At 50.2% G+C, this 17,598-nt stretch overlaps 1 protein-coding gene across 2 annotated transcripts; it reads right to left on the bottom strand.

Annotated features, from left to right (window-relative positions):
• Window positions 1–777: 777 nt before the first annotated feature.
• On the bottom strand, window positions 778–17,160 carry Dnaja4 (DnaJ heat shock protein family (Hsp40) member A4). Of its 2 annotated transcripts, none has more exons than XM_057767244.1 (8): window positions 16,706–17,160; window positions 16,245–16,383; window positions 9,835–10,015; window positions 7,283–7,387; window positions 6,434–6,661; window positions 5,316–5,546; window positions 1,803–1,903; window positions 778–1,713 (listed from the first exon to the last, which is right to left on the bottom strand). In XM_057767244.1, exons 1-8 carry the CDS (start codon window positions 17,158–17,160, stop codon window positions 1,498–1,500), a joined length of 1,656 nt encoding a protein of 551 aa, XP_057623227.1. In that variant the 3' UTR covers window positions 778–1,497. The 2 variants fall into 2 exon arrangements, with proteins under 2 accessions (XP_057623227.1, XP_057623228.1); XM_057767245.1 differs by lacking the exon at window positions 16,706–17,160 and adding an exon at window positions 16,474–16,632.
• Window positions 17,161–17,598: the final 438 nt, after the last annotated feature.

Genomic DNA, 17,598 nt, shown 5'->3' with positions numbered 1-17,598 from the left:
GCGGAGTTGTGGTCCGGTTATAAACTGGATTAGCTGAATTCAATTTTAAGTCTGTCCTGGCCAGTGGGCAAGTGGGCATAGGTGGATTTTCTGTGCTTTGAACAAATTATGTTCCCCTAGCCAGCAATGTTTTGGGGAGCCTGGTCCAGCTAGCTGGCTTCCCAACCAGCCACAGGTCTGGTCTGTCACTGGACCCTCCTAGGGGAGGTGCCTGGTCTGCATCCAACTCTCTGGTGACATAGAAAGAAAATAAGGGTGGATCTGACAGGTTAGCCCAGCAGCTTCAGAAGCAGGGTGTTTAACTTCTTTTGTAGAAAAGAAAGGAGTAGTAACGGCTAGCGGCTGAGGTAGCCTTATTTAAAGTGCAGTCCGCCTGCCAGGAACAAAGGAGTAACTCCCTGTCCCAAGCAGCTGTCACTGTCAGTAGTATTCGTGCCAGCTAACTAGAAGAACTTGGTTAGTTCCATTCTCACCAAGCATCGCAAACAGGAAGCCCTTTGTAGTATGGCTGTGCAGTGAGTGGAACGGGCCTCGAGGAAGGAGTGGTCTGGAGAAGGTGAAAATACTGAGGGGTTCTGTGCTATTGCATACCCTTACGTCATCCGGAGACCCCAGGCGGCTGTGCTGGGGGCTGAGCCTTCAGCATTCTCCCTCAGGTGCTTCTACATAGAGGCTGCCAGGAACACGGGAGGGTTTAGCCTTCTGAGGGTAAGCACTTTGGTGGGACATTGCAAAGGTTGTCAGCAGATACTCATTAAAACCACAACGAACAAGGTGTGGGGTCACAAGCAGATGGCTTTATTGGCTTATCATTTAAAATGGGTTTGTCATCACAAGGCTTGGAAAGTTCAGAAAACTTCCTAGACAGATGGTTAGACAAACCCCTTTGTAACCACTCACGGGACAGACAGTAGGAGCTAGACTGGCCCTGCAGCTCTGAGTGCAGCCTACTCAGTATGAACAGGCATGCTGGGCCAAGTGCAAGCCATGTATGTGCTCTATATTGTCTAAGAGTGCTAGAGTCTAGATTCAGAAATATTAGCATACCTGAGCTCATACTTTGGTGGACTTTGCCAAGGGAGGAAGGGGAGAAAAACCACAGATTAGAGATGGACCAGACCTTCTTGGCCTTTGTTAGGGGCCAAGCATTGCTATCTGGGCCTACTGTGGAACTGAACCATGGCAAAGCCACTAAGAAGCACAAAGGGTCAATGTGGTACTAGCATCTCCAGAGTATGTCCTGAAAGTACAAACGAACAGATTCCATATGCAGACTAGACATGATTGAACTTAAAACATTTAAATATAAATCAAGCTATAACTTAAGTTACAACTAGAAGAGAAACAAGAAAACCCAAAGACAACTCAGCAATGAGGACTGCTGAATACATACACAGGACACCCCAAACACGAGGCTATTAAAGCGATGCCATTTTCATTGTGCCACGTTTACATTCATCGTGTACTAGTCCGAGCAGGCCATGCCACACCGCGCCATCATGCCGTCTGGCACTGCACACCAGCGCGGGGCCCTTCGTCATCCTCCTCATAGGCCTCCCTGTGCTGGCGCCAGTTCTGCTCATTGGGATTGAACTCCTTCAGCTCCACCTGATCCATGTCCTCCGTGATCCTCACCTTCTGCCGCGGGGGGAGCAGAGCCTCCAGCTGAGAAAGCTTCTCCTGAGGAAGCCAGTGTTTCTCGGGGAAGACGACCTGCGGAGGTGAGCACACAGGGACATGGGGTTTCTTGGCTTTCCGGCAAGGCAGTTGATAGTGTAACTCAGAGAAAAGGCTGCACTTACTAAAAACTGTATGATCAGCATCCCTTTCTCCAGTGGGGCCTTGTAGATGGGCATTCCCTCGTTGCGCACACACTTTAGGTCTCCATGCTTTATCACCTCACCTGCACACAGAAGACTCCTTTATGAGAAAGGAAGACAGGGAGCCTGGAGAGGCTGGCTCCTCACGACAGTGACGGTGGGCTCTACTGGCTCCGCACTGATGATGGGCAGACTACCCGGCTGGCCCACATCAGGAAAGCAGCAAGCACACTGAGACCTACCATAATGTGGAATGGTTTAAAGTCAGGCCCCTCACCTGGCCTCCAATAGGGCCAGAACCTGCCCAGCTGTCTCAAGTGATTGTGGATGTCCCTAACACAGAGATGGTGTCTGTGCTGCCCACAGCAGCCTCCCGAGTGATGCCAGCAGACCCCTTGCCTGCTCACAAAGCACATGCTCTGCTTCAAGCTGGTGAGCTGGGATATCCTGCACCACATGCTCTGCTTCAAGCTGGTGAGCTGGGATATCCTGCACCACATGCTCTACTTCAGGCTGGTGAGCTGGGATATCCTGCACCACATGCTCTGCTTCAAGCTGGTGAGCTGGGATATCCTGCACCACTTGCTCTGCCTTGTCCATGCTGGCAATATCTCTAAAGGCAACATGGGAGCTTAGAACCTGGGGCACTTAAGATGCTCCCCTAAGACTAGAAGTGTCATCTCCCGACAGACACAGAAGACATCTGGAACAGAGAGGTGTCTGGAAAATGTGCCCATGAAAATGGACAAAGGCTGGGCTGTAGCTCAGTTGTCCAGGGGCTTCCTAGTATGCACAAGAGCCTATGTTCAGTCTACAGTACCACAAAACCTAAGAGATGAAAACAGACAAGAAAAAGGAATGTTGAGAGAAAAGGAAGCTAAGGACATCTTATTCAGCAGTTCCTCCCCAGGGGAACAGCACTCTATAGAAAGTGGAATGTCTTTCACAGGAGCTTTTGGAGGTCATCAGTAGTTTTAAAATCTACAGTGTGCCAGTGGACTCTCCTGGGGGTCATCCCTGGAGGATGGTAAGGTGGCTGCGTGGCTGAACAGGCACAGGTTTCTGAGCTTTTCTGCTGTTAGTGGGGGTGTTTTCTACACCCTTTCTGTTTCCTCAGGTGCCACTTAATACTGCCCCCAGCCCGCAGACTTGCTGGGAGATGGGAGCCCTGAGGCCAAGAGTGGAAAACCGTGAGGGAGAAGAGGGAAAAGTCCTGGCCACCTCTGCCAGAGGAAGCCCTGCTTTAATCAACCATGAGTCCTCAAGAGGCTCAACAGTGAAGGAAGGGGGAGAGAAGATGAGAGAAACCAATACCAAAGGAGAAAGGAAAAGAGCTACACACACACACACACACACGTACACACACATGCACACACAAAATCCCCCAAAGAAATCCCTATGAGGTTTTTTAGATGCCCTGCCCTTTTCCTACCTGAGCAAAGAAATGGGTTTCTGTTTTCCCTCCCTTTGGGATCCCTTCCCCATAACCCGACTTCTATCCTTGACATGCTGGGGGCAGGAAAAGCAGAGGGAGGCCCTGCCTCAGGGAATTCTGCCAGGATGCCCTGAACTTGTCATATTCTCCACCCTTGGTCAAGAATGAACTTTTCCAAAGACGCCATTCAAATCTGCAAGCCCTGGCTCTAAGAATGGCTACAGTCTGGTCTGAGACACACAGCCAGGCTGGTTCTGTTCACAGCAATGACCTAAGGCCTTGTGAACCACAGGTCCTTAAACTTTCTACTTCAAGTGACAGGAGGAACTGGGCAGCTGGCAGGGTTGTGGCGCGGAGCCCGTAGAGAGGCGTCGGCTTTTAAAACGGTACAGGCCGCATCTTGGTGCAGTGCTTGCCAATGACCCTGGATGAAGTACGCATGCACACCACAAACAGAAGAGCAAATGGGGTAAAAGGTTAGTGACAAATCTCATACTGGTGGACCTTGTATGTTTTTATCTCTACAATGTTTTGTAAGCTTGAGAAATGTTTTGTTTTTGAGACAGTCTCACTCTTACAGCTTTTTCTAAGTCTGATCCTTTGCTCAAGCTCTACCCGCTCAGCTTACGAGCCTCACCGGCACACCTGGTCTGTGTGGAGCTGGGGACTGAACCTAGAGCTTTGCTCTGTCCACTGGGCTACATCCCTGCACACACACATCATCTCCACCGAAAGAGCATCTTTCAGACTCAGCCCAGGCTGGCTTCAGTCTTGCAATCTCTGGCTCCAGCATACTGAGTACTAAGATTATGTGCATATACCAACATGCATGTAAGTTTGAAACTCATTAGAGTTTTAAAAATCACCATAAATTGATGAGTTTAGAAACGCAATCTCATTTCCCATCACCTCCAGCAAAGGAGTCAGCGGACAAGACTGGAAAGAAGGGAAGGCAGGAAGGGAAATGGGCAGAGGCAGGAGCGGTCCTGGAGGCTGGCCACAGATGCAGGTGCTCGCATGCCCCACAGGACTTAGGTCTTATCACCAGCTCCCACCGCCCGTGCTGCAGGCTTATCAGCCAGTTACAATCCCCCAACCTCCTTACTGGAAACCCCTGCCTGTGCCAAGACCCCAGAGCACCTAGATTGCTCAGCTTCTTCCATATTATGCAGACACCTTGGCTGTGCACAGCTGCCTTTGCCACTAGCCCAGCCTCAACCTCAGTCCCTTCTAGGCAGGTGCTCTAGAGCTTGTATAAATCCATGACGTGTGTAAATCAGCCTTCCTGGATGCTGAGAGCCCAGAGACAGCCCCCATGGGTGTGTGCAGTCAGTTCCTGTGGAAGCCTCTGAAGATAAGCTCACAGCTAATGTCTTCCCCCCGCCAGCAGGAAAATGCTATTTGAAAACGTTCTTATAGGTAACAGCTCAGAAACCAGAGGAACATACAAGAATCAGCACAGACCTTACTTGATAGAAAGGGCTTGTGATCAGCTGTGGTCCACTACCAAATGTGTAAATTTATCTGGAAGAGTCTAGATAAAACTTCAGGCTCAGAAGATTCTTACTTAAGAGCTCCCTTCCTACCCCAGGAGAATAGTAAAGAAATTCATCACATTCTCCAGTCATGTGTGGTAACTTCATAGCATGAGGCTGATGAGATGCGCAGCAGGTAAAGGCTGCACAAACGACGACCCGAGTGGACCCAGAACCTGCAGCAGAGGACAGGATCAACTCCCCAAAATTGTCCTCTGACCTACACACACACACACACACACAGTATATTGTAAGAAATTAAATTTAGGGGCTTGAAAGATGGTTTAGCAATTAAGAATAGGTTCTGTTCTTATAGTTCAGGAGCAGAGTTCAGGTCCCATGTCAGGTGACTGCTTGTATGTAACGCTAACTCCAGGAAGATCCTCTGGCCTCCACAGGTACATTTACACTGTGCACACACCCACACAAGGGCATATATACATATGCATAATTTAAAATACATCCTTAAAAGAAGATGACTTCATTATTTTAAAATATTTAGAGTATGGGGAGGGCGGTACCTACCTGACCTGGATGTGATAACAAGGACTCGATCATCCAGTGTTTTTATTGTCTTCTTGAAGCCACAAAGAGCTTCAGAAAGCTGAATTTTCATTTTCATGATCAAATCATGGCCTCGTCTCTGAAAGACACTATGATCCTTCTGATCAAGCACAATTATGACATCACCAGGCTCCAGCTCAGGCTCCTGATCTCCTTCTCCATGAAACAGTATCTTTTGCCCATCCTTCATACCTATGAAACATCACCCTTCGGATTAGCCACTTCTCACAGCAGAGCTCAGCGCTGTTGAAGGGACCGAGATCTTTGGGGCTCTTAACTCATTAAACCTCCACCTCCCGTGGGCACGGTGTTGGAGGAGTAGCTGGGATAACTGCCTAGCAAAGGCTTTACTTCCACCACTGGCTGAGTCAAAGGTGAAGCAGGAAGAGGGCGAATAAGATCCCACATCTGACCAGATCACACTCCTAGGCCACATGCACTCAAGTGTGTGGAGGTCACAACCCACTTCAGAATCTGTGGCCTGAAGCCAAGAGAATGCTGGTTACATACACAAGGTCAAGGCAGGTTTAAGTTCTTCTAGCAGCTCATGGCTTGACTTTTGGTCTCATCTGATATATGACATATTTGCTGGATCAGAAATTCAGAATCAGGATCTTTGGAAAAACAGAAGGGACTGACATGTGCCTTAAGATGATGGTACCAGATGAGACAGCAAGGAGAGGCACTGCATTTGGGAAAATCTGGAGCAGCAGGGGGGAAGGGATGCTGTGTGTGGAGGGGGGAGACAGGTTCAAAAACCTTTAAAAAGCTCTGGCACCCAGTGAGCAATAAAAGCTGTTGGGAAGAATACTTCAAAAGATTCCAAAGGACACTGAGAAGGACAGGTGAGGGCAGTTGAACAGCCCTGAAGTCAAGGCTTCATTGGGAAAACTTTTAAAAGTTTTTCTGTGACCTCACTGGTCCTTCCTCAGGCCAGGAAAGGTCATAGGAAGATGCCCTGGAAAGGGACTCCTGGCAGTCCTTGTCTGGTAAACATGCTGCCACACAGCCGCATCCCTGACACCCATGGATGCCATGACCAGCACGTGAGCCCTACAGCACTAAGCGCGCAGCCTCACCTTTCTCCACATGTACCTCGATAATCTTCTTCTCACGGATAACTTTGGCACCGCTGCAGTTCTCACATCGGTCCTTGGGGTTGATGCGCTCGCCCTGGCCCTTGCACTCGATGCACACAGTCTGGATCTGCTGCACCATGCCCGGCCCGATCTGCTGAATATGGATCTGCATCCCCCGCCCCTTGCACAGGGGGCACTTCTCCACGGACCCCTTCTTCCCGCCAATGCCTGCGGAGGAAGGTGGGAGACAACAAGCAGGAGAGCTGCCTTCCTTTCAGCGGGGAGCCGCCTATCCCGCTGGCACCGCCTTGGGGCTGTGTGGAAGGGAACAGGCAGGCAGAGCCTCTCCAGATGTTAACGTCTAAACCCCAGGGCTCTCACACCCACACCACAGGTACATGGCATGCAGGGAACTACAGGACCCAAGTTATCAGTGCAGGCTGTCACAGTTGGACTAGCTCTCTGTGGGACGACATTTGTATGAATTATATTAACCTAAACAAGGCTTTAATGGGACACAGGCACATTCCCTCACACGCTGTGATGGCAGAAGAAAGCCGACGATGTTTGCTGCTGCACCCTACATAGGGAAACCGCCAACCCCCACATTAGGAGAAATGTCCAGATTTTGAAACTTTTAGGATAAATATCAACACACTGAATAGCTGTTCAACCCAGAAAAATAGAAACATTCATACGGGTGCAGTCCCAAGTGGGACTGCAGGGTTCCCTGTTTCCAAACCCTGCTTGGCCCCCCCATTTGAAAAGATTGATTATTTTTTTCTGAGCTAGGAAACAAGTAGAAACAAGAGATCTGAGTGTGAGAGTCATTCCAAAATTAGTTTTTACCTTCACATTTCTCACAGATTATATTTTTCTGGAGGGCCAGTTTCTTAGTGATTCCATTATATAAGTCTTCCAGAGTTACTGACAGCTGGTGTACGACATTCTTGCCTGCCGAGGGAGAGAGCGCCAGTTACGGACTGATCCAACCACGGCATTACACTATACATCATGACCCTTGCCGAGTCCCTATTGCACAATATTAGTTGAAGATGTGTTACATTTGTTTATGCTGTGGAACATTTGTTTAATGATGCAAAGATGTGTTGCATTCTTTGTGCTGTATTTGTTTAACTCAGTGAAGCTGTGTTACTTTGCCTGTCTAACACTGATTGGTCTAATAAAGAGCTGAATAGCGAATAGCGAGGCAGGAGAAAGGACAGGCGGGCTGGATGGCAGAGAAAATAAATAGGAGAACTATGAGAAGATCAAGGAGCAAGAAAAGAGGAGGCCGGCTACCCAGCCAGCCTCTGCAGAAAGAGAGGAAAGTAAAAGTCCAAAGGCAAAAAGTAGATGGGATAATTTAAGTTAAAAAAAAGCTGGCTAGAAACAAGCCAAGCTAAGGCCAGGCATTCATAAGAAAGAAATAGACTGTGTGGGTTATTTATTTGGGACCTGGGTAGTGGGCCCAAAGAGAGCCCAGAGAGTAAAAAACAAGTCCCCAGTACTCAGAGCGGGGGGCCGAGCCCCTCCCCCCCCAGAGAAGTAAGGCTTCAGCATCCAACCAACCCATCCTCCAGGTGCCCTGCCAAGGTGGCAAACTTCCACCTGTCAAAAAGCCTCCACCTGTTTTCTGAGCACATCTGAGGGCAGGGAGACATGAAGTCCTCCACAGGACAAGCCTGAGTCTCCTCCACTGACTCTGGCACGGGCACCAGGGCGCTTACTCTCCAAGCCCTCCTGCACACATGGCCAAGCAGCAGTGCTTTCCTCTGACCAAATCTTATACCTGCATGCAGGATGGGTGCCCGCAGGGTGCAGTACACCTGCTCCCGGGGACCAACACAGCAACACCTTCCTTGCTGCCCAGGTGTTCTGGGCGTCACTAGGACAAGGTGTCCTGGTTTATTGGCTGCCAACTTTGAGAGATGACTTAATTAAGGGCGTGAAGCTTTTTATTTCAGGACAGCTAGGGAGCTGGGCAAGAGAATGCCCGGAGTTTTAATCATGTCCACACTGTCAATTACATGAGCAGGCAGAACACCCAGAGGCGGGGACAGATTTCCCCTCATAAACACTGTGATTTTCAGAACACTGCGTGCACAGAATCGACACCCATGCTTTTTAAAGTTCAAGGCCAATTATAATGTGAGAACAAATACACTCACCCAGGGTTTCTCACGGACCGAAGTCACACATCTCAAAACTAATGAAGGACATTTCTCCTGAGTTTATCTAGCAGTGTAGTCAGCCTGGCTGCCTCTATGGCTTTAGGATCCAAAGTGGATTATCAGCAGTGAGCTGGCAGGGGAGGGGCTGTGGGCCAGGGAGAATTCGATAACACAGCAGGCACCACTGGCAGGCAGCGGGTGAGGAGGATGAGCCCAAGGATGGAGCACAGTGGGCAGGGTGATTTATCTAGCGTGCACCAAGCTTTGGGAGGCAGAAGCAGGAGGATCACAAGTTCAAGATCATTCCCCAGCTACATAGGGAATTTGAGGGCAGCCCAGGACACATGGAACCCTAACTCAAAAAAAAAAAAAAAAAAAAAAAAAAAAAAGGTGGGGGAGGAAGAGGGTAAGGGGAAGATGAACCCAAAGCAGCAGGGGGTTGGGCTCATTTACCTCCTGGGGTTGAAGCTGTAAACCAGAATGGATTTTGAAAAGGTTATTTATTTTACAAAGATTTTAAAACAGAGGTCAACTCTATCTCTTAGAAAACCTGATGTTGGCTGGGTATGAGGCTACCCTCAACAGGGCAGTGTCCCCATCACAGTAATGAGAGAGCCTACAGGCCCTGGCCGGGATGGGGCCCAAGAGTTGATGAGAAGTGGTAGGGAGTGGGGGAAGGGCCACTCTTGATAGAAGATTTGTTAAGCACTGAGGGGTCAATTATGTCCCTTTGGACACTTTGGTGCCTGATCCAAAACAGATTGACTTGACCTTCCAAGGGTATCACTATGCAACTCCAGCTGGCCTAGAACTCAGTAATGCTCCTACCCGGCCTCCTGGATGCTAGCAGTACGCATGCTCCCCTATTCTGTCTATAGTCCCATCCACTCTTTTTATGTGGAACACTGGAAAGGTTCACACAAGAGCTTCCAGCAGCCTGAATACTAAAATTCAGAACTATTTTAAAAATCCCCCAAAGACCACAAGCACACCCTTTTAAAGCATACATCTCGATTCCTGCAGCATGTACAATATAAAGCTTGCTTACATGTTTTACAAACATTACAGGCTGGGAAAGGGCATTTACCACCAAGCCTGAGAACCTGAGTTCCGAAGGAGAGAAGCAACTCTTGCAAGTTGTCTCTGTCTTACACACACCGCTGCTCGTGCATACACGCACGCACACACACACAAATAAATGGGAAAAATTAAGTTAAAACCATTTACCTCTTCTCTCTCTAGTCATCCGTCCTCCACCACCAAAGAACATGTCAAAGATATCCATGGGTGAAGAGAAGCTGGGGCTACCCGAGCCCCCTTCTTTAATTGCCTGTTCTCCACCTTGGTCATAGATGTCTCTTTTCTTTGGATCTGAAAGTACTTCATATGCCTGGGATATAAGTTTAAACTTTGGGGAAAAAAATGAGAGATTTAAAATGAGTCCCAGAGAGGTTTGAGATATTTTCCTATATGCAAGCCTACCTCCAAATGTAATCACAAAAGCCAGTCCCTCCAGCCATTAGTCTACATATTTACTGTCTTTTTTAAGTGGGACATAAGGGACAAACATCATAAAGAAATTTGTTCCGAGAACAGGGTTAGAAATAGGAAGGGGGAAAAAACTTGTCTCCACACAGGCAGAACCAGCTAGAAGACATGGGGTCCCCTGTAAATAGGAGACCCAGCAAGGCTTCTCCTATAAATGGCTGCAGCCCAGGGCTCCAGGTGCCCCCCAGGGCTACCAGCTAGAGGGACCACTTTCCTAGTTTACAGGTGTGAAATTCAACCACAGCCATCTGTGAGCACCTGCTGGCGTGCCAGCTGCTGCGTGTAGACCTGCACTGCCCCTCGCGGTACTGCCCGACAATCCTGGCGGGCATGGGGGAGATGTCCACCTGCCTCACCTGTCAACAATTCCTGTGGCGCTATTCCCCCAGCCGCCACTCCTGAACTTGGTGACAGACATAATACCCCATGTGTGGCACACCTACCAAAAACTTACCACCAGAAACCAACTGTAAGGAAAGAACTAGTAGCCGGGCAGTGGTGGCGCACGCCTTTAATCCCAGCACTAGGGAGGCAGATGCAAGAGGATCTCTGAGTTCGAGGCCAGCTTGGTCTACGGAGTGAGTTCCAGGACAGCCAGGGCTACACAGAGAAACCCTGTCTCAAAACCCAAACAAACAAACAACAAAAAGAACTAGAAAACTCAAATTGAGGGAGAGACAGAACAACTAAATACACCAAACACTCTGGGGTGTATTACACACAGGGAAAAATGGTTATAAAGGATGCTATTGGGACAAATGGGGAAATATTAAATATGTTACCATGTGAAAGTCATATGTTTGCTAATTACTGTGGTGTCCTTTCCCCAGGGAGAGCATGCCACATATAGTATTTAACTGCATACTATTCACAAAAGCTCTAGCATGGACAACTATGTGACCATTTATTTGTCATTGTGGAGGGTGTGTTTCCTGCCATGCTCTTCTCTTAAGTATACGCACCTTCCTAACATAAGACATACACTAAAGCATGCAGTTCTGTCCTCTGCCACCTTGTGGCCTGGCTCCTTTCAGCCTGTGAACTGTGACCCTACCAGGCCACCATCCTTGCTGCCATCTACAACCCAACTCTGCCTTCCTCTCCTCTCCGGCCTCTGATGTTTTAGTTTTGTTTTTATATATGGTCTCACTTTGTAGCACAGGCTGGCCTAGAACACACTATGTCATCCAGGTTGACTTCAAACTCACAAGTCTTCCTGCCTCCATCTTCCAAGTTCCTGATCCCAATTCTGGCTCTGGTCCACAGCCTCGTTGCTCTTTCTGAAACTGAACCATGTGTCCCAGGGTGACAAGCACAGGTCTTCCTGTCTCTGCTGGAAGCCTCCTTTCCCAGCCCAACCTCACAAGTCCCAGCTTTCAAACTGCAAGCCCACTTGCGGTCTCTCAGCCCTTCCAAGGGCAATATTTTCTATCAAGCTATACCAGCTATTTTTTGTTTTATTTTGGTTTGGTTTTTTTGAGACTGGGTTTCTCTGTGTAACAGTTCTGAATATCCTGGAACTCTCTTTGTAGACCAGGCTGGCCTCTAACTCACAGAGATCCACCTGCCTCTGCCTCCTGAGTGCTGGGATTAAAGGCGTGCGCCACCACCGCCCGGCCTCACTGTACTCTTGCTATGGCCCACTGTGAGAGAAGCCCCATGAAGACAGGGTTTCTGTCAACTTGGAGTACTAAGGGCATCCCTAAGCCTACAACTGTGTCTGCCATTTGGATGATATTTGGCAAATATTTATTAAATGAAGAGCTCAATTCTGGAAGTTCAGAGATGAATAAATGAGGTTGGCTCTTGGCCCTCCTGAGGCTGATTTTTACTCTGAAGAACAGAAGTATGTGTGTACATATCACTATGTGTGTGTAGGCTCCCCTGGAGGACAGAAGGGGACATAAGGATCCCCCTGGTGCTGGAGTTACAGGGGGCTGTGAGCCACCTGACCTGGGTGCCAGGGACCCGTGCATGGTAAGCGCTCTTAACCTCTCAGCCATTTCTGCAGCCCCCAGGAGGGAGTGCTTACCATGCAAACCTGATGACCCAAGTTCAGATCCCCAGAGCACACACAAAAGCGGTTGTGCTGTGCATCTGTAATCCTCCAGGGCGACTGCTCTAGGGCCAACTAGCCTGGAGTACTCTGCAGAGTAGCAGAAACAAGAAAGACGCAGCTTCAAAAGCAAGGCAGAAGGCAAGTACTGACTCCAAAAATTGTCTCCCCTCCACCAGAGGCTGTGGCATGCTTGCACCTCCACGCTAACACACACAAAGCCAACACCATCATACACCCGGCAGTTATTAGAGCTTTTGAAAAGTTCCTATAATTTTTTTTCAAGGAAGTGAGTATCACCCACTACCATTGCTTTCTTCAGCAAAACAAAACCATAAAAACATACCTACCTGAGACACCTGCCCCTGGGGCTTCTGGTCTCTTTGAAAGTAAGGATACTCCAGGGGAGGGCCTACTAAAACACTCACCAAACACCCAGAATGCCCCAAAGAGGCTTGGACCTAACAGACAGACTGAAGAATGAACAGAACTTCCCTGTCACTTGGTAGATTCAACTTCAGGACAGACCTGATGGGACAAAGGCCCCAAATGCTGGTAAGAGGTCCTCCTACCTCTGGGGACCCCTACTCCAGGGTCTAACTCAGCTCCTACGAAGGTCTCTTTTCTTCCCAGTTAGGATTAGGGTTCTCTGATCTTTACCATAGACCCTTCATATAATTCAGCTAAGAAATGGCTCTGAGAGCCACATAGCTTATGATAAGTTATTAAGTGAAGAAAAAAGAAAGCCAGGTATATTAGCTCCTCCTACAGTCCCTGCACCCGAGGAGGCTGAGGCAGGAGGGTTGCCATGAAGTCGCCTGCACTGCTGGATGAGACTGTAGCAAAGTGAAAACAGAAACGGAAGGAAGGAAGGAAGGAAGGAAGGAAGGAAGGAAGGAAGGAAGGAAGGAAGGAAGGAAGGAAGGAAGGAAGGAAGGAAGGCAGGCAGGCAGGCAGGCAGGAAGGAAGGCTGGCTGGCTGGCTGGGGGTGATTGGAGAGACACACAGTCGGACCAGGCATGCTCTGAGTGGCTTTTCTTCTATACTCTGAAACTTCCTAGCTTTTTCTTTTTCTTTAAGACAGAGTCTAACAAATCCCAGGTTGCCAAAGAACTTACTCTATAGCAAAAAAATAGCCTTGAACTTCAGATCCACTTGCTTTTATCTCCCAAATACTAGGATTGCAGGCATATACCATGACACCTGGCTGATGTGGCTCTGGGGACCAAACCCTGGAGGCCCTGTGCATGCTGGGTAAGCACTTTACCGAGCTATAGCCCCAGCTCATACTCTGAAACTCTGTATTGTTACAGTCTGCCAAGGGCTGTATCTTGAAAACCTGTCACTCAAACTAAAATTTACAATGGAACTGGCCAAAGAACCAGACACGTCTCAATAAATGATGTCCTCTCGCCATCCCTGAAAGGGACTATTGCTGGCCTGCCCCTTTGGGTCTTGCAGAAAACCAACTGCAGCTAGAACAAGCACAGACTCCATGCAGGGCAGAGTGACGACAAACACGGGCTGCCCACTGCTTAGCAACACAGGACAACAGAGCAGAAAACAAAGACCAACACTGAGGGCTTCCCAGCTGTCCCAGGACAAAGTGGAGAAGCACAAATTCAGTCTAGTTGTGAGGATAACCTTAATAATCCAGTGACAAACTTAGGTGAAAAAAACCCAGCAAATTCCCACCCACAGCATATAAAGTAGTCCAAAACTACACATAAAATCCTCACAACAACCTGGGAAAAGACCTGGAAAAGCCGGCACGGTGTGCCCAGCACATCCCAGGACAGGAGAAGTGGAGGGAAGGAGCCTCCTGGGATCTCTAGCAGTTTCTACAGATTGTGTCCCCAGTCTCCTCACCCCCGCTACTCTGCAATCCACAGTTCCCCCAGTCCTCCTCCACTCTGGCTCTCCCCCCACTTCTGGAAACGCTCCTGCATACATGTGGAATTAAAGAATTAAAGTCCGTTTCTTCTCCTGACCTCGGGCATGACTAGACTCCCCCACCCACTGATGTGGAACAGGCACTAGACTAATAAGGTCCATCATGGTAGGATAGGGATGAGGGTTGATCCGCCAGTCTGTGGTCAGGAGCAACCTCTGCCAAGATGTCTTAGAAAAGAAGTAAAAGAAATGGATCACTCCCTCGTGGGAAGTGGTGAGGGAGATGCATTTCCAACAGTGGGTACACACTGCCCCATTCCCCACAAAAAAGATGGACCTGCCCCTTCTCACTGATTTATTTAATACTAACTTGGATACCTGACTATAAACAAATATTCGTTTCAAACAAAGGGCAAATGACCTGCCCAGGCAGGTAGGTACTATGTGAAGAGGGCAAATGTAACCACACCAAATGCACCCTCATCTCAAACAGTATGCAAATGGGTGAACGTGATGTGACTGGAGCCCAGAGTGGAAGGCTTTTCCCCAAGCTGCCTGCTGAACATGATGTCAGAAGCCTAGAAGCTCTCCTTAAAGGAGAATGTCAGCAGGGCTGGAGAGATGGCTCAGCAGTTAAGAGCACGGCTACTCTTGCAGAGAACTAGGGTTCAATTCCCAGCACCAATATGGTAGCTCACAACCATCTATAACTCCAGTTTCAGAGGACCCAACACCTTCTGACCACCAAGGGCACCACAGGCAGGCACATGGTGCACAAATACACACTCAGGCAAAGCACCCATACACACAGAAATATCAAAAAGAAAATGGCAGCGACAGACAACCAGGAACTGAGGGAATACATCTGCGAATCACAGATACAATGCAGAAGCCGGTGATGTTAAAAGCTACAGTAAGCCACCTAAATATAGACCGGAGCACACAAACGGGTAGAACGGTCTTACAGCGAAGTGCTTGAAACTTGTGACAGCCACGTTCGGCACATGTGGCTAAATATAAATATTCTATCATTGCCGCCACCAGCCAGCCTTCCTTAAGTAGCTTGCCTGCTCCAGTTTGGAATTACAAAGACAGAAAGGCATTTTGATCCAAGTGTCATTTCCACGGGTCTAAATGCTCGATGGGATGGATGATTGTGGCTCCAAAAGCGGTCCAGACGCCACTGCTATCAGCTTCTGGTCCAGACGCCACTGCTATCAGCTTCTACCACGGCACTCACCCCCAAACTCATCTGGGACATCCAAAAGTTTTTTGCTCCCCCTTTTGGTTTGTTTTGTTTTTTTAATGGCATACGTGAAGGGTGAGAAACAGCGGGATAGCTAGCCAGCTCTCCCTACAATGGCTGGTACACTTAGTCGCCTATTCAGGTGGGGCATGTCCTCTTTGGGAACAAAATGAATGTTTTATTTCTGTAAACAGGATGAAAGGTTTAATTTAGGTCATTAATACGCAGGGCATTTCAGCCTATTATCTGTAGGTACTTATGATCAACTGCGGGTCATTTGTCACAGGAAACCCGGAGTTCTCACTATAAACAGATGTGTCAGGTTACAGACTTCTGCATCCCTGTTTAACAACAACCAAAAAAGTGACAATTCAGTGTCCTAAAACTGGATACAGGCAGGAGGTGGCCTCACAGATCACATCCACTCATTTCCTCTCAAAAGGGAGACTGGGTTTGTCTAGGGTACAACTGAGATCACAGAAACTCATCCCTAGGGCTTATGCAACAAATGGAATATAAACACAAAAGTAGTTCGCTGCCAGCCGTGCCCACCAAGCACGCAGCTTCTGTTCACCCGTGCCGGGGGTTTCTGGTTTGCTGGCGTCCTCTCCCACAGGAATGCCAGCAGGAGCTGTGAGAGCTGGGCTCGCACAGGTCAGTGCCGGAGCCCACCAGGGTCCTTGCAGCCGGGAGGCAGAGGCTCCAAAAACACTTGTAGAGTGGCTGCTGGGGCTCGCAGCCCGCACCAGTCGCACCAGGCTAGGTGTCCCCCACTGACCGCGCCCCGCGGCCTCCCTCGGACTGACGCGGCGCCTGCAGACAGCCTCCGCGCCGCCGTCAATAATTCACAACCCGGGTCCTCCCGTGACCCCGGCGCCCCGCGCAGCCCCGCACCTTCTCGCCCTCATCCGGGTTCTTGTCCGGGTGGTACTTGAGCGCCAGCTTCCTATAGGCCTTCTTGATCTCCTCCGGGGACGCGCTGGGCTTTACCCCCAGGATGTCATAGTACTCGGTTTCCTTCACCATCTTGTTTCTGCGGGGTGGGGCGGGCGAGGCGGGTCAGCGCGTCCCCGACGCCCCCGGGGCCCCCGGCCCGCGCCCCCGCCGCTGGCCTGCGCGTCACCGTCTCGGTCGCCGCCGCTCCCGGGGCTCCGTCCCGAGCGTGCGCCCGGGACCCACTTGCGCGCCCGCCACAGCCGCACTCGAGCCGCCGGCGCCTCCGCCGCGGGCTTTTATTCGGCGCCGGCGGAAGGTTCCGCTAGGAGGCGTGACGCCACAAAGACCCAGAACCTTCGCGGAGGTTCCGGCGGCTCCTGGGCTCCGTTCTCGGGCCAGCCCGGCGCGCGCGCGCTCACCCGCTCTCCTCAGATGTCTGCTCCTCCGACTGGCCGTCCGACTCCCCGGAGCTCCAGTTCTGACTGCCGCCGCGGGCCATGGTGGGGGGCTCGGGCTTCGTGGCGGAGGGCTCCGGTTTCGGGGTGGAGGGTGCCCGCTGCCGACTGTCACGCCGCCCCGAGGCCGGCCCCTTGCCCTTGCGTGGGTCCGAGGGGTTGACCCTCTCTGGGATCCGCTGGCCTGCAGGAGGACCTCGTGGGCGCGAACCCTGGGCGGGGAGCTTGGACTGGGAGGGATGTGAGAGTGCTGCCGGCCCCACCCGGCCTCTGCCCCGGGGTGTGGCTGCCTTCTGTTCGGTCACTGCAGGGGTGTGCTCTGGGGCCTGCCTCGGATTGTTGCATTTTTGAGGGGGTTGGGGATGGCTGCCCTCTGTGGTGGTGTCGAGATCCTGCGATTGCTGTTTCCCCCTAGGCATCTTGAAGGCTGGATGACCCTTAGCCTTTGCAGGTGTGAACAGTGGTCTTCAAGCGGCCTGAGTTTGGGCACTGGTCTTTCTACTGCCCACAGCTGGAAACCTCATAAGTACCCCAAGGGTGAGGAGTGACGTCTCCCAGCTGTGAGCAGTGTTGACGTCTGTCACGTGTGAGCAGTGACATCTCCCAAGTCTCTCAAGGATGGGCAGTGATCCTTCTTTTATCAGGAGTGGGTATTCCCCTTCCCCAACATATCAGTGCACGAAACGACCGAGGTAGAACCACACTTAGTGGGTCCAGTAGTCGGGATCTAACGGGTGCCAAAGCGGACAAGGAAGACCAGGCGGTCCCATCTTCAGCTTCTCTAGGCTGCACTCAACGGGTGTCGTGACCGAGACTACTGAAATTTGTGGGCGTGGACCGGCCGTTGCAGCGCTATC

Source organism: Chionomys nivalis, chromosome 4 (genome assembly GCF_950005125.1).
Source record: "Chionomys nivalis chromosome 4, mChiNiv1.1, whole genome shotgun sequence".
Lineage (NCBI taxonomy): Eukaryota > Metazoa > Chordata > Mammalia > Rodentia > Cricetidae > Chionomys > Chionomys nivalis.
The sequence above is the reverse complement of the archived record's forward strand: the minus strand, read 5'-3'. Positions and strand labels throughout refer to the sequence as shown.